Source organism: Hyla sarda, chromosome 5, assembly GCF_029499605.1.
Source record: "Hyla sarda isolate aHylSar1 chromosome 5, aHylSar1.hap1, whole genome shotgun sequence".
Classification (NCBI taxonomy): Eukaryota; Metazoa; Chordata; class Amphibia; order Anura; family Hylidae; genus Hyla; species Hyla sarda.
In genome coordinates, this window is record NC_079193.1 from 167,908,757 (window position 1) to 167,928,132 (window position 19,376).

The 19,376-nt window shown below is 43.1% G+C and overlaps 1 protein-coding gene across 1 annotated transcript in view; it reads right to left on the bottom strand.

Annotated features, from left to right (window-relative positions):
* LOC130273600 (collagen alpha-6(VI) chain-like) overlaps nt 1-19,376 on the bottom strand; it is a 199,983-nt gene that overhangs the window by 47,933 nt on the left and 132,674 nt on the right. Inside the window, exons 23-24 of the mRNA XM_056520674.1 lie at nt 2,202-2,264; nt 2,019-2,081 (exon numbers count right to left, since the gene is read on the bottom strand). Coding sequence (XP_056376649.1) covers nt 2,019-2,081; nt 2,202-2,264 — 126 coding nt within the window. The remainder of the gene's footprint in view (nt 1-2,018; nt 2,082-2,201; nt 2,265-19,376) is intronic.

Sequence of the window (19,376 nt, forward strand, 5' to 3'; positions counted from 1 at the left end):
AAGGACAGTCCAATACAAGGACCTACCCCTTCTATACAGCCTTGAAAAGAAATAATATATAGATCACAAGGGGATAATGGGAGGGTCACAATGAGGGTAGGAGTCCCTGAAGTGTATGTCACATAGTTGTGTGGTTTTGACCCAATGTCTCTCTGTGCCCACAAACCTTTTCAATTAGAGTTGTTCCCGCACAAAAAGCCCAGGAACAAGACTTTGGAAACCAGGGTCCCAGTAAATAACCCAAACTTTATTTAACTCCTGACACAATCCAGTACAATACATATACTTGTGTTAAAGTTTTTAATCACCTACTTAGTCTATTAGGATTAGGTAATCATGAACTACAGCCATGATACCTCAATGATCCAAGCAGCATGCAGTAGCATACACTAGTTACTTCATACACTTTAATGAGATTAACCCAATAAAATGTGGCCAGCTGTGGATGTCTAGGAAGCAAAAAACTGATACTCCTTATTACTTATCCAATTATAAATATCAATATTATTAAGTTCTAAAAGGAAATCCGTTATAGGATCCAACTTTATTCGTTTACAGCACTCTTTCAAGTGATAGATTAAAAGGCTCACGCCCTTGAATTTAAGGGGATTTAGAATGACAACTTTCCCCCTTTATCGGAGGGCTTGATTGTAATACAATTATTCTTTTTAATGTCTACAAGGACTATCCCACAGTGCTTTTGTTGGCAATGGATTCTAGTTGATATGTAACAATTTCAAAAACTGTGTTGATATTTGTGGTATGGGTTGGGGCGGGGGGCATATGGGTACTTCTAGGTTTGAGGATGGTAAAGAGATTGGAACCTGGGGCTCTAACACCTTCTTCCAGGAGTTCCCCTAACAATTGAACACCTCAGAGATCCTCCTCCTGAGATACAGAGTTTCTGATATTGGTATTTATCATGTAACGGATATAAACATTGATGTTTATGGGAAGTAGCCCTAAATCCCCTCTTGCAATATTCTTGTTTTTTCTCTTACACTTGGTGTTACCCTGTTGATGTGTCCTCATTGTTGCCTCTACTGTACTGTTCACCTATTTTTCTGTTTGTAGAAAATGGCTTGCATACAGCTATATGCTGCAGCGCTCGTACATCCTGCCCCTTTTTTGCAGAGAACCAGAAAAATAAGTGGCCTGGTTTTTAGAAAGGGGACTATTCCAAAAGTATCACTTCTCCTCTTCTCCTGGGCACCATAATGAAACATTTAAGAAGTAAACATTGGGGAAGATTTGTCAAAGCATTTAGATGTGTTTTTTTTGCAGTGGTTCGGCGCTTAAAAGTTGCACAGCTGTATTTAGTGACTTTTTAGTGCCAAACCACCGCACAGCGAATGTCAGTGAAAACGCGTACCACAGAGAATTTAGCTTCAGTGGTCTTGAATTTATCATTGCGACTTTTCATGTGAAAGTCGCATACTTCGTTGCATAGACCTAAATAAAGTCCCAAATTACTGCTTCCGGCAGACGACATCTAGGAAATGACGGTGGTCAGCATTTTAGCTAATTCGTCAGTCTTTCGCTAGTCTGCACCTTGTGGCATGATCTGATTGGTCTTTCATCCTCTGAGATGACCTAATCAGATCATAGTACTAATGTGGGACGGCTGTGGCAAGCGCCTTGCTGAAGATGTAGGAGGACAGAGGCTGCGGAGGAGCGGGCATAGATCCTACTGCAGACCTTGGACCGGTATTCTCCAGTGGTGTGCACCGGGCTCATCTTCTGGGACTTCAGGCTTCGGAGGAGCGGGCAAAGATCATGCTGCCGACCTTTGACATGGCATTTACATCAGCAAGCACCTAGGTCATCTTCTGGGACTTCAGTCAGAGAACTTGGTTTGTGCTCTTTAGTTTTTGATATCAGCATAAATATAGTCATATAGATTTAGTGCTATGTTTTACTAACTTGTTTTTATGGTAGGGAAAAACATACATTTTGGGTGGATATCCCATTACCAATTGTGTACAAGCAATCTTTTCTCAAATAAATATACAGCATACCTTTCTTCCTTTCTTCCCTTGATTTCCAAGGTCTCCTTTACTGCCTGAAGCACCAAATGGACCCTGTATTGAAGAAAAGATATGCAATAGGTTATGAAATATTACTTTTTATATCCATAATGTTAAAAATAATTTACACTACATTAAAGAGATTGTTTCCTTAAATATTCACTGATTTCTTACCGGAAAGCCATCTAATCCATTTCTTCCTTTCTCTCCTTTAATGCCTGCAATTCCTGGTTCTCCCTATAGGAAATTTTTTTTTACTTTTACTATAAAAATAAAAAGATTAACAAACATATGTACACATACATGAAGACTCCAATATTTTAAATGGGCACTGTCATCATCTTTTTTTTTTTTTTAATGTTGCAGTACTTACGTAATACAACATATTACTAATAAACTTTCAAATTTTTTTTTATGTCTCTAAATTAGCCGAGGCGTCGCGCATTGGCTCCCTGGTCTCGCATGCCGGTCGTCCCCACCCCAGGCATGTACAATCTGGTGGCAGTCTGATCTGAGGTCTTATTTCACAGGGGGAAATGAATAAAAAATACATAATTGCATTTATCAAAGGGTGCTCAAATGAGTCTGTGCCAAGAATATGTACTATACAATATATACCTGCCCTGAGTGTTTTCCTAACAGTATGCCTCCAGTTTCACAACTACAACTCCCGAGTCCCAGCATGCGCTCACAACCAATAGCTTTCAGGGCATGCTGAGAGTTGTAGTTGTGAAACAGCTGTATGTACCCTGTTAGGAAAACACTCATGGCATATATATATATATATATATATATATATATATATATATACATACATACACACATACAGTGGGGATCAAAAGTTTGGGCACCCCAGGTAAAAATTTGTATTAATGTGCATAAAGAAGCCAAGGAAAGATGGAAAAATCTGCAAAAGGCATCAAATTACATATTAGAAATTCTTATAATATGTCAACAAATTTTATTTCCATAATTTACACTTTCAAAATAACAGAAAACAAAAAATGGCGTCTGCATTTTATAAATGTAAATATATATATTTACAGTGATCCCTCAACATACGATGGTAAAATACAATTTCTAGACACTTTGGTAGAATTAGAGAACTCTACATTATCCACTGATTTATATGTCAAGGAAACAGATAGAAACAGCATATTAGCCTACGATAGTTTCCATCCACGCTCCACAATTTAATCCCGGCCTTGGAGTCAGTTCCTCTGGGTAAAACGTATTATGTCCAATCCAGCTAAGACTGAAACTAGACTTAGTAAAATGTGCACTAAATTTTGTCAAAAGGGTTATCCACAACAACTCAACAACTGCTTAATAGCCACAGATTTAAACTAGCGTCCATAAACAGAAATACAATACTACAATCCCAATCTAAAACATCTTCTGAGTTGTATCTACCTTCAATAAAAACAGTTCCGGTATTGCAAACATTATACGAAAAAATTGGACATTAGTCAGTAAAACATTGAATATTAGGGAATTCCCAGTGATGGCATATTGGAGAGGAAAAACATTAAAAGATCGTTTAATAACATCAGATATAGGTAGTCGTGAACAAAAAACTGGACAGACCCTCCTCAGTCAACAAAAAAAATGGAAATTTTCCATGTAGATCCTGCAGTCACTGTAACAGCATGGTGAAGGGGGATACCTTTCACCAGCCCTATACAGGACAATCCTTCAAGATCAGAAACCATTATACTTGTCGATCAAGTTTCATAATCTATCTACTACAAGCGCTGCGGAATCTGTAGGCGCTATATAAATAAATTATTCTTATTATTAATTCTTATTATTACAATGCCCTTGTGGGCTATACTATGTTGGTGAGACAACTAATGAATGCAGAATCCACTTGAATGGACACAAATCATCCATTAGAACGGGTAGGAGAGACTTACCTGTTCCCAAACACTATTTGGAGATGGGACACAATATCAGTCAGATTAGTTTCCGCATAATTGATCATGTCCCCGCACTACACCGTGGGGGTGATCGGGAGAAACTATTGCATCAGAAAGAATTGAAATGGATTCATACATTAGACACCATGTCCCCTAAAGGCTTGAATATAGATTTTAGTTTAAAACCTTTTATGTAACGTATTTCTCATTCTATGGTGAATTCTCTCTTCCTTACTTTCTACCCCCTTTTTCCTTTTTTCCTCATTGTCCTGTTTTCCCTTTTTCTTTTCTTTCTCTGCTTTTTTATTTCTTTTATTTTGATTATTATTTTTTACAATTTTTTACACTTTAATTTTTAATTTTTAATTTTATTCTTTTATAATTTTTGGGAATTTAATTTTCCTATTTGTGTTTATATTCATATTTATTTTTCTTTCTCCTTTTTGATTATTTTTAAATTTGTGTTTTGTTTAACGTTATTTTCATTTATTTATTTTCTTTCTTTATTCCCTCCCCTTCCTTCATCGGTCAAACTATCTGCTAAGATAATGCAAATGATAATCTATGGCAAGAAACATTACAGAGTACTGTGTTATCTCCACTTGTCAAAGAATAATGAATTGGTGTTTAGAAAAAACACTCTGAATTTCTTTTATACACACTTACAGTATTTGTATTTTCTACAAGATTACAGATACTGCTATCTGATTGTGTGATGTGCCTTTGGACTACTTTATTTATAGACACAATGTCCAATGTCTAGTAAATTATTACCAGTGTTGGTTAGTTATCCAAAATCTGTTATTTTGGCTGACTATAAAATATTTATAAATATATTTTTTTTAATGAAATTTTATGAATTATATTATATTTCATAGTAACAGTGAAACATTGTGTGAGAGAGAGAAAACAGTATATTAGTTATTTTATTTTTCAGGTTAATATTTACTAGCATTTTGCTGTTTGGTTTTTGTCGAATGCTCGACCACATCTATACAGGTTGGTTTGCATAGATAAATTATGTCTGAATAATATAATATGCAAATTTTTATATTTTTCTGAATATATACACATAAAATAGTATATACGATGCCTGTTGCTTTATACCTAATTTTGATCATAAATTTACAAATATATGTAGATTGAGTGTTGCAGTTAGTCATTGTGACCTGATATCCTGATTTCAGTTTAAAAAGACCAAAAATTTAAAGAAGTGATCATATTGGTTGCAATGGCCAACAGCACAATACATTTTATACACACATTGGGGGAGAATTATCAAAACCAGTGCAGATGATAAGTCGACCAGTTGTCCATAGCAACCAACCTGATCTCTTCTTTCATTTAGGCTAGGACTCCACTGAGATTTTTTCCCACCAACAAAAACGTCAGGAAAAACTGCCAGGAAAACTGCAACGAATTTTCCTTGCATGTTGGCAGTTTTTTCTGGCGTTTTTCCCTGGTGTGTGGAAATAGCCAGTTTTGTCCCCTGTGGCAGTTTTCTCACTGCCTTCAGGTACCACTCTGTGGGTCGGATGCTGAGCGCCCGGTCCTCAGAGTGTAAGGAGATGAGGAGTGATGTATAAATCACTACTCACCTCCCCGGCAGTATAGTATACAGGGGTGCATAGTGTACCCGTGTATACTATACAGGAGCCAGGAATCCTGTCACCAGACTGACAGGACTCCCTGCTCCTAAAGCCCCTTTGGGCGGTATACAGAATATACAGCTATCTATAGATAGCTGTATATAGTGTATACAGAACAGGAGGTCCACTTACCTCCCTCGTTTCTGTCACCACTGTTCCATGTAGCTCCGCCCCTAGTGATGACGTCATTAGGGGCAGAGCTACAGACTAGATTCAGGCTAGTCTGAAGCTCTGTTCACATTGTCCGTTTTGGATAATGGGAACAGACCCTTCTGACAGTGTCTACCCAGACAGGGAGACTCCAGCTGTTGCTAAACTACAACTCCCAGCATGCCCAGACAGCCAAAGGCTGTCTGGGCATGCTGGGAGTTGTAGTTTTGCACCAATTGGTGGCTCCCTTGTTACGCCGAGCGCTCCGGGTTCCCGCTCCTCCCCGGAGCGCTCGCTACACTCTCGCTCCCGCAGCGCCCCGGTCAGATCCACTGACCGGGTGCGCTGCGATACCGCCTCCAGCCGGGATGCGATTCGCCATGCGGGTGGCGCCCGCTCGCGATGCGCACCCCGGCTCCCGTACCTGACTCGCTCTCCGTTGGTCCTGTCCCGGCGCGCGCGGCCCCGCTCCCTAGGGCGCGCGCGCGCCGGGTCTCTGCGATTTAAAGGGCCACTGCGCCGCTGATTGGCACAGTGGTTGTAATCAGTGTGTTCACCTGTGCACTCCCTATGTATACCTCACTTCCCCTGCACTCCCTCGCCGGATCTTGTTGCCATTGTGCCAGTGAAAGCGTTTCCTTGTGTGTTCCTAGCCTGTGTTCCAGACCTCCTGCCGTTGCTCCTGACTACGATTCTTGCTGCCTGCCCCGACCTTCTGCTACGTCCGACCTTGCTTATGTCTACTCCCTTGTACCGCGCCTATCTTCAGCAGTCAGAGAGGTTGAGCCGTTGCTAGTGGATACGACCTGGTCACTACCGCCGCAGCAAGACCATCCCGCTTTGCGGAGGGCTCTGGTGAAAACCAGTAGTGACTTAGAACCGGTCCACTAGCACGGTCCACGCCAATCCCTCTCTGGCACAGAGGATCCACCTCCTGCCAGCCGGCATCGTGACAGTAGATCCGGCCATGGATCCCGCTGAAGTCCCTCTGCCAGTTGTCGCCGACCTCACCACGGTGGTCGCCCAGCAGTCACAACAGATAGCGCAACAAGGCCACCAGCTGTCTCAACTGACCGTGATGCTACAGCAGCTACTACCACAGCTTCAGCAATCATCTCCTCCGCCAGCTCCTGCACCTCCTCCGCAGCGAGTGGCCGCCTCAGGCCTACGACTATCCTTGCCGGATAAATTTGATGGGGACTCTAAATTTTGCCGTGGCTTTCTTTCTCAATGTTCCCTGCACTTGGAGATGATGTCGGACCAGTTTCCTACTGAAAGGTCTAAGGTGGCTTTCGTAGTCAGCCTTCTGTCTGGAAAAGCTCTGTCATGGGCCACACCGCTCTGGGACCGCAATGACCCCGTCACTGCCTCTGTACACTCCTTCGTCTCGGAAATTCGAAGTGTCTTTGAGGAACCTGCCCGAGCCTCTTCTGCTGAGACTGCCCTGCTGAACCTGGTCCAGGGTAATTCTTCCGTTGGCGAGTACGCCGTGCAATTCCGTACTCTTGCTTCAGAACTTTCCTGGAATAATGAGGCCCTCTGCGCGACCTTTAAAAAAGGCCTATCCAGCAACATTAAAGATGTTCTGGCCGCACGAGAAATTCCTGCTAACCTACATGAACTCATTCATCTAGCCACTCGCATTGACATGCGTTTTTCCGAAAGGCATCAGGAGCTCCGCCAGGATATGGACTTTGTTCGCACGAGGCGTTTTTTCTCCCCGGCTCCTCTCTCCTCTGGTCCTCTGCAATCCGTTCCTGTGCCTCCCGCCGTGGAGGCTATGCAAGTTGACCGGTCTCGCCTGACACCTCAAGAGAGGACACGACGCCGCATGGAGAATCTCTGCCTGTATTGTGCCGGTACCGAACACTTCCTGAAGGATTGTCCTATCCGTCCTCCCCGCCTGGAAAGACGTACGCTGACTCCGCACAAAAGTGAAACAGTCCTTGATGTCAACTCTGCTTCTCCACGTCTTACTGTGCCTGTGCGGATATCTGCCTCTACCTTCTCCTTCTCCACTAAGGCCTTCTTGGACTCCGGATCTGCAGGAAACTTTATTTTGGCCTCTCTCATCAACAGGTTCAACATCCCAGTGACCAGTCTCGCCAGACCTCTCTACATCAATTGCGTTAACAATGAAAGATTGGACTGTGCCGTGCGTTACCGCACGGAACCCCTCCTAATGTGCATCGGACCTCACCACGAAAAAATTGAGTTTTTGGTCCTCTCCAATTGCACTTCCGAAATTCTCCTTGGACTACCCTGGCTTCAACACCATTCCCCAACCCTGGATTGGTCCACAGGGGAGATCAAGAGTTGGGGTTCCTCTTGTTTCAAGGACTGCCTTAAACCGGTTACCAGTACTCCTTGCCGTGACCCTGTGGTTCCCCCTGTAACCGGTCTCCCTAAGGCCTATATGGACTTTGCGGATGTTTTTTGCAAAAAACAAGCTGAGACTCTACCTCCTCACAGGCCTTATGAATGTCCAATTGACCTCCTCCCGGGCACTACTCCACCCCGGGGCAGAATTTATCCTCTCTCTGCCCCAGAGACTCTTGCTATGTCTGAGTACATCCAGGAAAATTTAAAAAAGGGCTTTATCCGCAAATCCTCCTCTCCTGCCGGAGCCGGATTTTTCTTTGTGTCCAAAAAAGATGGCTCCCTACGTCCTTGCATTGACTACCGCGGTCTTAATAAAATCACGGTAAAGAACCGCTACCCTCTACCTCTCATCTCTGAACTCTTTGATCGCCTCCAAGGTGCCCACATCTTTACCAAACTGGACTTAAGAGGTGCTTATAATCTCATCCGCATCAGAGAGGGGGATGAATGGAAAATGGCATTTAACACTAGAGATGGACACTTTGAGTATCTGGTCATGCCCTTTGGCCTGTGCAACGCCCCTGCCGTCTTCCAAGACTTTGTTAATGAAATTTTTCGTGATCTCTTATATTCCTGTGTTGTTGTATATCTGGACGATATCCTGATTTTTTCTGCCAACCTAGAAGAACACCGCCAGCATGTCCGCATGGTTCTTCAGAGACTTTGTGACAATCAACTTTATGCCAAAATGGAGAAATGTCTGTTTGAATGTCAATCTCTTCCTTTCCTAGGATACTTGGTCTCTGGCCAGGGACTACAAATGGATCCAGACAAACTCTCTGCGGTCTTAGATTGGCCACGCCCCTCCGGACTCCGTGCTATCCAACGTTTTTTGGGGTTCGCCAATTATTACAGACAATTTATTCCACATTTTTCCACCATTGTGGCTCCTATCGTGGCTTTAACCAAAAAGAATGCCAATCCTAAGTCATGGCCTCCTCAAGCGGAAGACGCCTTTAAACAGCTCAAGTCTGCCTTTTCTTCGGCTCCCGTGCTCTCCAGACCTGACCCATCTAAACCCTTCCTATTGGAGGTTGATGCCTCCTCAGTAGGAGCTGGAGCGGTCCTTCTACAAAAAAATTCTTCCGGGCATGCTGTTACTTGTGGTTTTTTTTCTAAGACCTTCTCTCCGGCGGAGAGGAACTACTCCATCGGGGATCGAGAGCTACTAGCCATTAAATTAGCACTTGAGGAATGGAGGCATCTGCTGGAGGGATCAAGATTTCCAGTTATTATTTACACCGATCACAAGAACCTCTCCTATCTCCAGTCTGCCCAACGGCTGAATCCTCGCCAGGCCAGGTGGTCTCTGTTCTTTGCCAGATTTAATTTTGAAATTCACTTTCGGCCTGCCGATAAGAACATTAGGACCGATGCTCTCTCTCGTTCCTCGGATGCCTCGGAAGTAGAGCTCTCTCCGCAACACATCATTCCTCCTGACTGCCTGATCTCCACTTCTCCAGCCTCCATCAGGCAAACTCCTCCAGGGAAGACCTTCGTCTCTCCACGCCAACGCCTCGGAATCCTCAAATGGGGTCACTCCTCCCATCTCGCAGGTCATGCGGGCATCAAGAAATCCGTGCAACTCATCTCTCGTTTCTATTGGTGGCCGACTCTGGAGACGGATGTTGTGGATTTTGTGCGAGCCTGCACTGTCTGTGCCCGGGATAAGACTCCTCGCCAGAAGCCCGCTGGTCTTCTTCATCCTCTGCCTGTTCCCGAACAGCCTTGGTCTCTGATTGGTATGGACTTTATTACAGACTTACCCTCATCCCGTGGCAACACTGTTGTTTGGGTGGTCGTTGATCGATTCTCCAAGATGGCACATTTCATCCCTCTTCCTGGTCTTCCTTCTGCGCCTCAGTTGGCAAAACAATTTTTTGTACACATTTTTCGTCTTCACGGGTTGCCCACGCAGATCGTCTCGGATAGAGGCGTCCAATTCGTGTCTAAATTCTGGAGGGCTCTCTGTAAACAACTCAAGATTAAATTAAACTTTTCTTCTGCTTATCATCCTCAATCCAATGGGCAAGTAGAAAGAATTAACCAGGTCCTGGGTGATTATTTACGGCATTTTGTTTCCTCCCGCCAGGATGACTGGGCAGATCTTCTACCATGGGCCGAATTCTCGTATAACTTCAGAGTTTCTGAATCTTCTTCCAAATCCCCATTTTTCGTGGTGTACGGCCGTCACCCTCTTCCCCCCCTCCCTACTCCCTTGCCCTCTGGTGTACCCGCTGTGGATGAAATATCTCGTGATCTTTCCACCATATGGAAAGAGACCCAAAATTCTCTCTTACAGGCTTCTTCACGCATGAAGAAGTTTGCTGATAAGAAAAGAAGAGCTCCCCCCATTTTTTCTCCTGGAGACAAGGTATGGCTCTCCGCTAAATATGTCCGCTTCCGTGTTCCCAGCTACAAATTGGGACCACGCTATCTTGGTCCTTTCAAAATTTTGTGCCAGATTAATCCTGTCTCTTATAAACTTCTTCTCCCTCCTTCTCTTCGTATTCCTAATGCCTTTCACGTTTCTCTTCTTAAACCACTCATCATCAACCGTTTCTCTCCTAAACTTATCTCTCCCACTCCTGTCTCCGGTTCTTCAGACATCTTTCCCGTAAAGGAGATACTGGCCTCCAAAAAGGTCAGAGGAAAAACCTTCTTTTTGGTTGACTGGGAGGGCTGTGGTCCTGAAGAGAGATCCTGGGAACCTGAGGACAATATCCTAGATAAAAATCTGGTCCTCAGGTTCTCAGGCTCCAAGAAGAGGGGGAGACCCAAGGGGGGGGGTACTGTTACGCCGAGCGCTCCGGGTTCCCGCTCCTCCCCGGAGCGCTCGCTACACTCTCGCTCCCGCAGCGCCCCGGTCAGATCCACTGACCGGGTGCGCTGCGATACCGCCTCCAGCCGGGATGCGATTCGCGATGCGGGTGGCGCCCGCTCGCGATGCGCACCCCGGCTCCCGTACCTGACTCGCTCTCCGTCGGTCCTGTCCCGGCGCGCGCGTCCCCGCTCCCTAGGGCGCGCGCGCGCCGGGTCTCTGCGATTTAAAGGGCCACTGCGCCGCTGATTGGCGCAGTGGTTCTAATCAGTGTGTTCACCTGTGCACTCCCTATGTATACCTCACTTCCCCTGCACTCCCTCGCCGGATCTTGTTGCCATTGTGCCAGTGAAAGCGTTTCCTTGTGTGTTCCTAGCCTGTGTTCCAGACCTCCTGCCGTTGCCCCTGACTACGATTCTTGCTGCCTGCCCCGACCTTCTGCTACGTCCGACCTTGCTTCTGTCTACTCCCTTGTACCGCGCCTATCTTCAGCAGTCAGAGAGGTTGAGCCTTTGCTAGTGGATACGACCTGGTCACTACCGCCGCAGCAAGACCATCCCGCTTTGCGGCGGGCTCTGGTGAAAACCAGTAGTGACTTAGAACCGGTCCACTAGCACGGTCCACGCCAATCCCTCTCTGGCACAGAGGATCCACCTCCTGCCAGCCGGCATCGTGACATCCCTGTTTGGGTAGACATTGCATCATGGGTGCTGTCCACAGCGGACAGCGCCAAAAATGTCATAACCAATTTTTTGTGTTTTTTTTCTTCTCGTTTCAGATCCGTGTATGCAGAGGATTATGGCAGATTCGATGGATTACGGCGGATTAATTTTTTTTTCTTTTAATAAAATGGTTTATGAGGGCTGTAGGGGAGTGTTTTTTAAAATAAAATTATTTTTCCAATGTGTTGTGTTTTTCTTTATTGAATTTTCAGGCTTAGTAGTGGAAACCAGTCTTATTGACAGAATCCATTACTAAGCCAGGACTTAGCGCTAGCCCCAAAAACAGCTAGCGCTAACCCCCAATTATTACCCCGGTACCCACCGCCACAGGGATGCCGGAGGTACAAACAGGCCCGGAGTGTCAAAAATGGCGCTCCTGGGCCTAGACGGTAACAGGCTGGCGTTATTTAAGCTGGGGAGGGCCAGTAACAATGGTCCTCGCCCACCGTGGTAACATCAGGCTGATGATGTTTGGTTGGTATTGTGCTGAGAATGAAAATACGGGGAACCCTATGCATTTTAATTTTTTTAATCTATTTAAATAAAAATAAAAAACAAACGTATAGGGTTCCCCGTATTTTCATTCTCAGCACAATACCAACCAAACATCAACAGCCTGACGTTACCAGGGTGGGCGAGGACCATTGTTACTGGCCCTCCCCAGCCTAAATAACGCCAGCCTGTTAGGGTCTAGGCCCAGGAGCGCCATTTTTAACACTCCGGGCCTGTTGGTACCGGCTCTTCCCGGCATCCCTGTGGCGGTGGGTACCGGGGTAATAATTGGGGGTTAGCGCTAGCTGTTTTTGGGGCTAGCGCTAAGCCCTGGCTTAGTAATGGATTCCGTCAATAAGACCGGCTTCCACTACTAAGCCTGAAAATTCAATAAAAAAAAACACAACACATTGGAAAAATTATATTATTTTAAAAAACACTCCCCCACAGCCCTCGTTAACCATTTTATTAAAAGAAAAAAAAATTAGTCCGCCATAATCCATAGAATCCTCTGTAATCCTCTGCATACACGGATCTGAAACAAAAAGAAAAAACACAAAAAATTGGTTATGACATTTTTGGCGCTGTCCGCTGGGGAGAGCACCCATGATACAAAGTCTACCCAAACAGGGAGCCACCAATTGGTGCAAAACTACAACTCCCAGCATTCCCAGACAGCCTTTGGCTGTCTTGGCATGCTGGGAGTTGTAGTTTAGCAACAGCTGGAGTCTCCCTGTCTAGGTAGACACTGGCAGAAGGGTCTGTTCCCATTATCCAAAATGGACAATGTGAACAGAGCTTCAGACTAGCTTGAAACAGGTATGTAGCTCCGCCCCTAATGATGTCATCGCTATGGGGCGGAGCTACACTGACCTGCCCGGGACTTCGTCTTCATAAGCGGACTTCGTCTTCTGTATACACTATATACAGCTATCTATAGAAAGCTGTATATAGTGTATACCGCCCAAAGGGTTAACCTACACTGTCCAGCAGTGTAAGTTAACTCTTTCCTTGCCTGGCCGGTGCATAGCGCACAGCTCAGCAAGGGGTTAAGTGAGCCAGCAATGTGTATACTGTATACACATTGCAGGCTCACTGTAAGTTCTTGCTGGGGCAGTAGATATACGATGTATACCTACGGCTCAGCGTCAGCTGTTCTCCCAGCTCTGTAGCCTTGAGAACAGCTGATCCCGACAGTCACATCAGGAGAATCGCAGCGGGTGTCAGGAGGAGTGACATCCGCTGTGATCTGTCCCTTACTGCAGGTACTACTACTCCCAACATGGAGTACACTCTGCTCCATGCTGGGAGCTGTAGTACCTGCATTAATAGACATATTGCAGCGAGTGTAACTTCTGACACCCGCTGCGATCTGTCTATTAATGCAGGTACTAAAGCTCCGAGCATGGAGCAGAGTGTACTCCATGTTGGGAGTAGTAGTACTTGTAGTTAAGGAAAGATCACTGCGGGTATCACTCCTGACACCCGCTGTGATCCTCCTGTATAATGTATGGATGCGGCTGCCGCTCTCCTATGGTCCCCTGCACTGCCGTATATATATACACATATTCCTATTTCTCACAGAGAGCTGTGATTGGCTGGAACCATCTGGCCAATCATAGCTCTGCGTGAAATATGAATATGTGTACATATACGTCAGTACAGGGACCATAGAAGAGCGCCCGCTGCACCTATACATTATACAAGAGGTTCGCAAGGGACCCCGGCGATCTATCAATTAGTACAGGTACTACTACTCCCATCATGGAACAGTGTGTTCCATGCTGGGAGTAGTAGTACTACCTCAAAAATGTAAAAATAAAAAAAAGTGAAAAACACACACAAACTACATTTTTATTATTGTCGGCTACATTTTTAGTGCTTTACCCGCTCACATAAATTGATCCCTGTTTAAAAATTAATAAACATTTCATAATAAAAAAGATATATTTCGTTAGATACAATTTTTTCCATCACTACTGTATCTTTTTTATAATTTTTTTCATGGTACCCTACGAAATTTTAATAAAAATGGTATCTCCATAATTTTTTAGGATCACTAAAGTCCAAAAAAGAATAAAAACCGCCTGCAAAAACGCAAAATTTAAAACCAACACAGCGTTTTTCTTGGCGTTTTTGCTCTCCCATAGACTTCTATGGGAGGAAAACGCCACGATTTCAGGGCAAAAAACGCCAAACTAGGTTTTGTCGGGCGAGTTGAACATCCAGCCTCTGAGCCCGAAATTGCTGAAAAACGCCAAAATGATAAAAAAAACGCCAAACTGAAAAACGCCAAGTGAATCTGGCATTTTGCAGTTTACTATTGACTTGCACCTAACATCTGGCCACAACCTTTTTTTCACTGAAAAAACGCTGTTTTTAATGGTGTTTTCGCAAAAACAACCTCAGTGGAGTTCCAGCCTTATGAAAAGGCCTCTGAAAGAGGAAATAAGTCTTCTTTATGGACAACTTGTGATCTGCACTGGTCTTTATGAATCTCCCACAATATGATTACACTCTCACTATATTTATGTATATATATATATATATATATATATATATATATATATATATATACATATATACATATATATATATATATATATATATATATATATATTTATATATATATATATATATTTATTTTAGTTTCCAGATTAATATTGAATTGCATTTTCCTGTTTGTTTTTTTGTTGACTGATCGTCCCCACATCTATAAAGGTTGGTTTCTTAGATATACTAAATATAAAGGAAAACTTTTTCTCCACGGTCTTTTGTTATTGTTTTTATACCCTTAGCCAGTCTGGCTTTTGAAATAACATGGCAAGAGACGGTCACAGCAGAGTCGTGAGGCACACATTTTGATGGAAATAGATGGAATGTAGTATACCATAATAGAAAACTATAATATGAACTATAATGTGAAAAATGTATGCATAAACATAGTATTTGTCTATTATGGTTTTGACCCGGACTGCAAACTATGTTTTTTTTTATGTCAGGATCCATTTTTTTCCCCCCTTGCAATTAATCTGTCTGGGATATGGAAGCAGTCAGCTTTGAAATTCTCACACCTGGTCTGGTTGCACAAATTTTGGTGAACATGTACCATAAATCTGTATCATAATGCTGGGTTCACTTATGTCTGGAGTCTGGCATAGGTGAACTAAGTCGAAAGCTCTGATGCTACATCTGATGACAACGTGTCATCGGTTTTATGGCATCTGATGTCATTTTTTTTTTTCAGCCAAAGGACAGTGAAATGCAGCAAAAGCAAAAATATCCAGTGTTGAGTGTTGAAATGTGTTATGTATTAAATGTGTATGGAAATCATTCCAATTTTTTTTATCAGGTTTTCAACTCCATTGGTCAAGCAGCCTTGCACAGTCTACAGATGATTTTGTGCAAGGCTTAGCATGGCTGAGGCCACTAAACTAAGGATAAGCATAGCTAAGTGTTATATCTCACCCTTAGCATAATTCACAGCATAAACTGCTCTATAATGTTCTCCATGTTGCTGCTGCTTTTAAGGATACGCTATAGAGATATAGAAAAGCAGAATCCCCTCTTCTGTGCATGTGCGATTATTGTATGGGAAACATCATAGCAGCTAGTTTTCATCCGCTAGCTTACAAACAACTGCCTCTCTTGAAAAGCTACCTGAAAGTACTAGAATGCTTTAAATTATTTTGTGGAAAAACAAACATAATCTATGAGCTAGACATGTGCATTTCACTTTATGACAAATTGATTTTTTATACATTTTTGTAGTGTTTGTACATTCAGATCCATCCAAAAGTACGAAAAAAGGAAGTCATATATTTGGACAAAACAGATAATCCGAATAGACAATATGAATCAGAAGAACAAAATTACGAACATCCGAATGATGAAAACTTAACCCCTTAAGGACGGACCTATTTTTTTACCTTAATGACCATGCTCTTTTTATTTTTTTTATTTTACATGTGTCTCTTTAACCTGTTAAGGACCAAGGGCATAAACTTACGCCCCTAGTCCCGCTCCCGTGATATAACGCGGGGTTACACGGTGACCCCGCATCATATCACGGCGGGCCCAGCGTCATAGTGAAGCCGGGACCCGCCGCTAATAGCGCGCGGCACTGATCGCGTTGCCGCGCCCTATTAACCCTTTAGCCGCGCGCTCAAAGTTGAGCCTCGCGGCTAAAAGTGAAAGTGAAATGTGCCGGTTAGCTCAGGGAGCTGTTCGGGATCGTCGCGGTATAATCGCGGCATCCCGAACAGCTGTACTTCAGGAGGAAGGTCTCTTACCTTCCTTCCTGCAGTCCGATCGCCGAATGAATGCTTCAAGCCTGAGATCCAGGCTTGAGCATTCAATCGCCGAAAACACTGATTGATGCATTCCTATGGAGATGCATCAATCAGTGGTAAAGATCAGTCATTGAAATGTTATAGCCCCCTATAGGAGCTATAATATTGCATAAGAAAAGTGTAAAAAAATCATTAAGCCTTTCAATGATCCCTTCCCCTAATAAAAGTTTGAATCACCTGGCATATCCAAGAATAAAAAAAAAACAGTACAAATAAAAATAAAAATAAACATACGTGGTATCGCCGCGTGCGGAAATGTCCGACTTATAAAAATATATTGCTTTTTAAACTGCACGTTCAATGGCGTACGCGCAAAAAAATAAATTAAAAAGTCCAAAATAGCGTATTCTTGGTCACTTTTTATATCATGAAAAGATGAATAAAAAGCGATCAAAAAGTCAGATGAATGCAAAAATGGTACCGACAAAAACTTCAGATCACGGCGCAAAAAATTAGCCCTCATAGCCCCCTAAACATGGAAAAATAAAAAAGTTATAGGGCTCAGAAAATTACAAATTTAAACGTATACATTTTCCTGCATGTATTTATGATTTTTTTTCAGTAGTAATACAAAATCAAACCTATACAAGTAGGGTATCATTTTAACCGTATGGACCTAGAGAATAAAGAAAAGGTGTCATTTTTAATGAAAAATGTACTACGTAGAAACAGAAGCCCCCAAAAGTTACAAAATGGCATTTTTTTTCAATTTTGTGGCACAATGATTTTTTTCCTGTTTCGCCGTAGATTTTTGGGTACAATGACTGATGTCATTACAAAGTAGAATTGGTGGCACAAAAAAAATGCCATAATACAGATTTTTAGGTGCAAAATTGAAAGAGTTATGATTTTTTAAAGGTAAAGAGGAAAAAACGAAAGTGCAAAAAACGAAAAACGCCTGGTCCTTAAGGGGTTAAATGGTGATAACTTTAGAACGCTTTTTCTGAGGGGAGCGATTCTGAGATTGTTTTTTCATGACATATTGAACTTTATATAAGTGGTGCATTTATGTTGACACATGAAGCATTTTTTGGGAAAAACGCCAAAATATTGTGAAAAACTGGAACATTTCTGGTGTTTTTATTTTTTTATGGTGTTCACTGTGCGGTAAAAGTGATGTTATATTTATTCTGTGGGTCGGTACGATTATGGCTAGAGATGGGCGAATCGAAGCTAACAAAGTCAAATTCATTCCGAATTTCATGAAAATTTTTATTTTAAATGAATCTGAATTTCCTTGCGCTTCGAGTTAACGAATCGCTTCATTCACTATATTTTGTGCGGGCCGGGGGGCTAAAATGGTGGTGACACATGTGATGACATGGGGCAAGGAAGTCTGGCAAGGGGGGGTAGGCGGGATCTCCCTGAATCACATGGCGGCATGCAGCCTATCAGCAGCCAGCCCTGTGATGTCACAGCCCTATATATTCGGCAGCCATTGCAGAAGACGGGCATTTTGTTCTGGCTAGAGAGAGCAGACACTGCGTGGTCACTAATCATGGGCTTATTTTTTGTGGTACAAGCTGAACTCTTTATTGGTATCATTTTTGCAATACATGCTACCTATTGATCTTTTTTATTCCGCTATTTGCAACAAAATTGTTGAATTTAGCGCTTTTTTGTTGTTCTTTTTCACGGCGTTCACTGTGCAGAATAATTTACATTATAGCTTTATAGTACACGTCATTATATACGTGGCAATACCTAGTAACTATGTATATAATTTGTGTGTTTTTTTTAAATGATAATACACGGCTTTTATTGGGAAAGGGGCATTTATTATTTTAATTTTTTTACACTTTATACTTTTATTGAAGAATCTTTAATTATTTTATTTTCACTTTTTGCAGGTTACACAGCACAGTATGACCTGATGAGCTGCAGACACTACAGCCTGTGCGATCCAGCCTGTGACTGGATCTCATAGGCTTCTGTAGCAGGTAGACAGGAGGCCATCATCTGACCTCCTGCTGCCATAGCAACCAACGGCTACCCGCGATCGTACCAATGGCTACCCGTGAGCACCCTCCCCCTGTCACCATCATAGATGCCGTGATCAGGATTGATCACGGCATCTATGGGGTTAATGCTGCAGGAACCGGCCCGATCGCAGCCCCGGCAGCTGCGGCGGGACCCCGACTGTTACTGACAGCTAGGCGTCGCCGCCAATCTCCAGAGCTGCGCACAACAGAGTAGGGTATTGTCAGGACGTATGCATACGTCCCAGCGCACGAACATGTCGGTTGCTGGGACATATGCATACGTCTTATAGCAGGAAGGTGTTAAATGACAGAAATTGTCTAATATATTTGAATATTTTCGTTACATTTCTGCCGAGCATAATGAAAATTCATTAGGATTTAATCAATGATTTTTTCTGCTTGTCATATGTATCTTTTTTTTGGCCACTCAGCTTACCCCTTTTGTGTTTCTGTGGAGTCAGACTGCATTCAAGGAGGGTGTTATTTATGTTTCAGTAGAAGGCTGAGCAGAACTCGTGAGAGAAAAGTTAGGGGAGATATATCTAAAGTAGTGTTGAGCGGCATAGGCCATATTCGAATTCGCGAATATTCGCGAATATATGCACGAATATTCGTCATATATTCGCGAATATTCGCACATTCGTTATATTCTCGTTTTATATTCGCATATGCGAAAAGTCGCGTATACGAAAATTAACATATGTGAATATTAGCATATACAAAACATACGCGAAAATTAGCATATGCGAAAATTAGCATATGCTACTTTTCGCATATGCGAATTTTTGCACGCCAGTCTCACACAGTAGTATTACAGCCTTCTTTACACCACACAAGCTGGAAGCAGAGAGGGGTGATCACTGCGATGTGTACTGTGAAA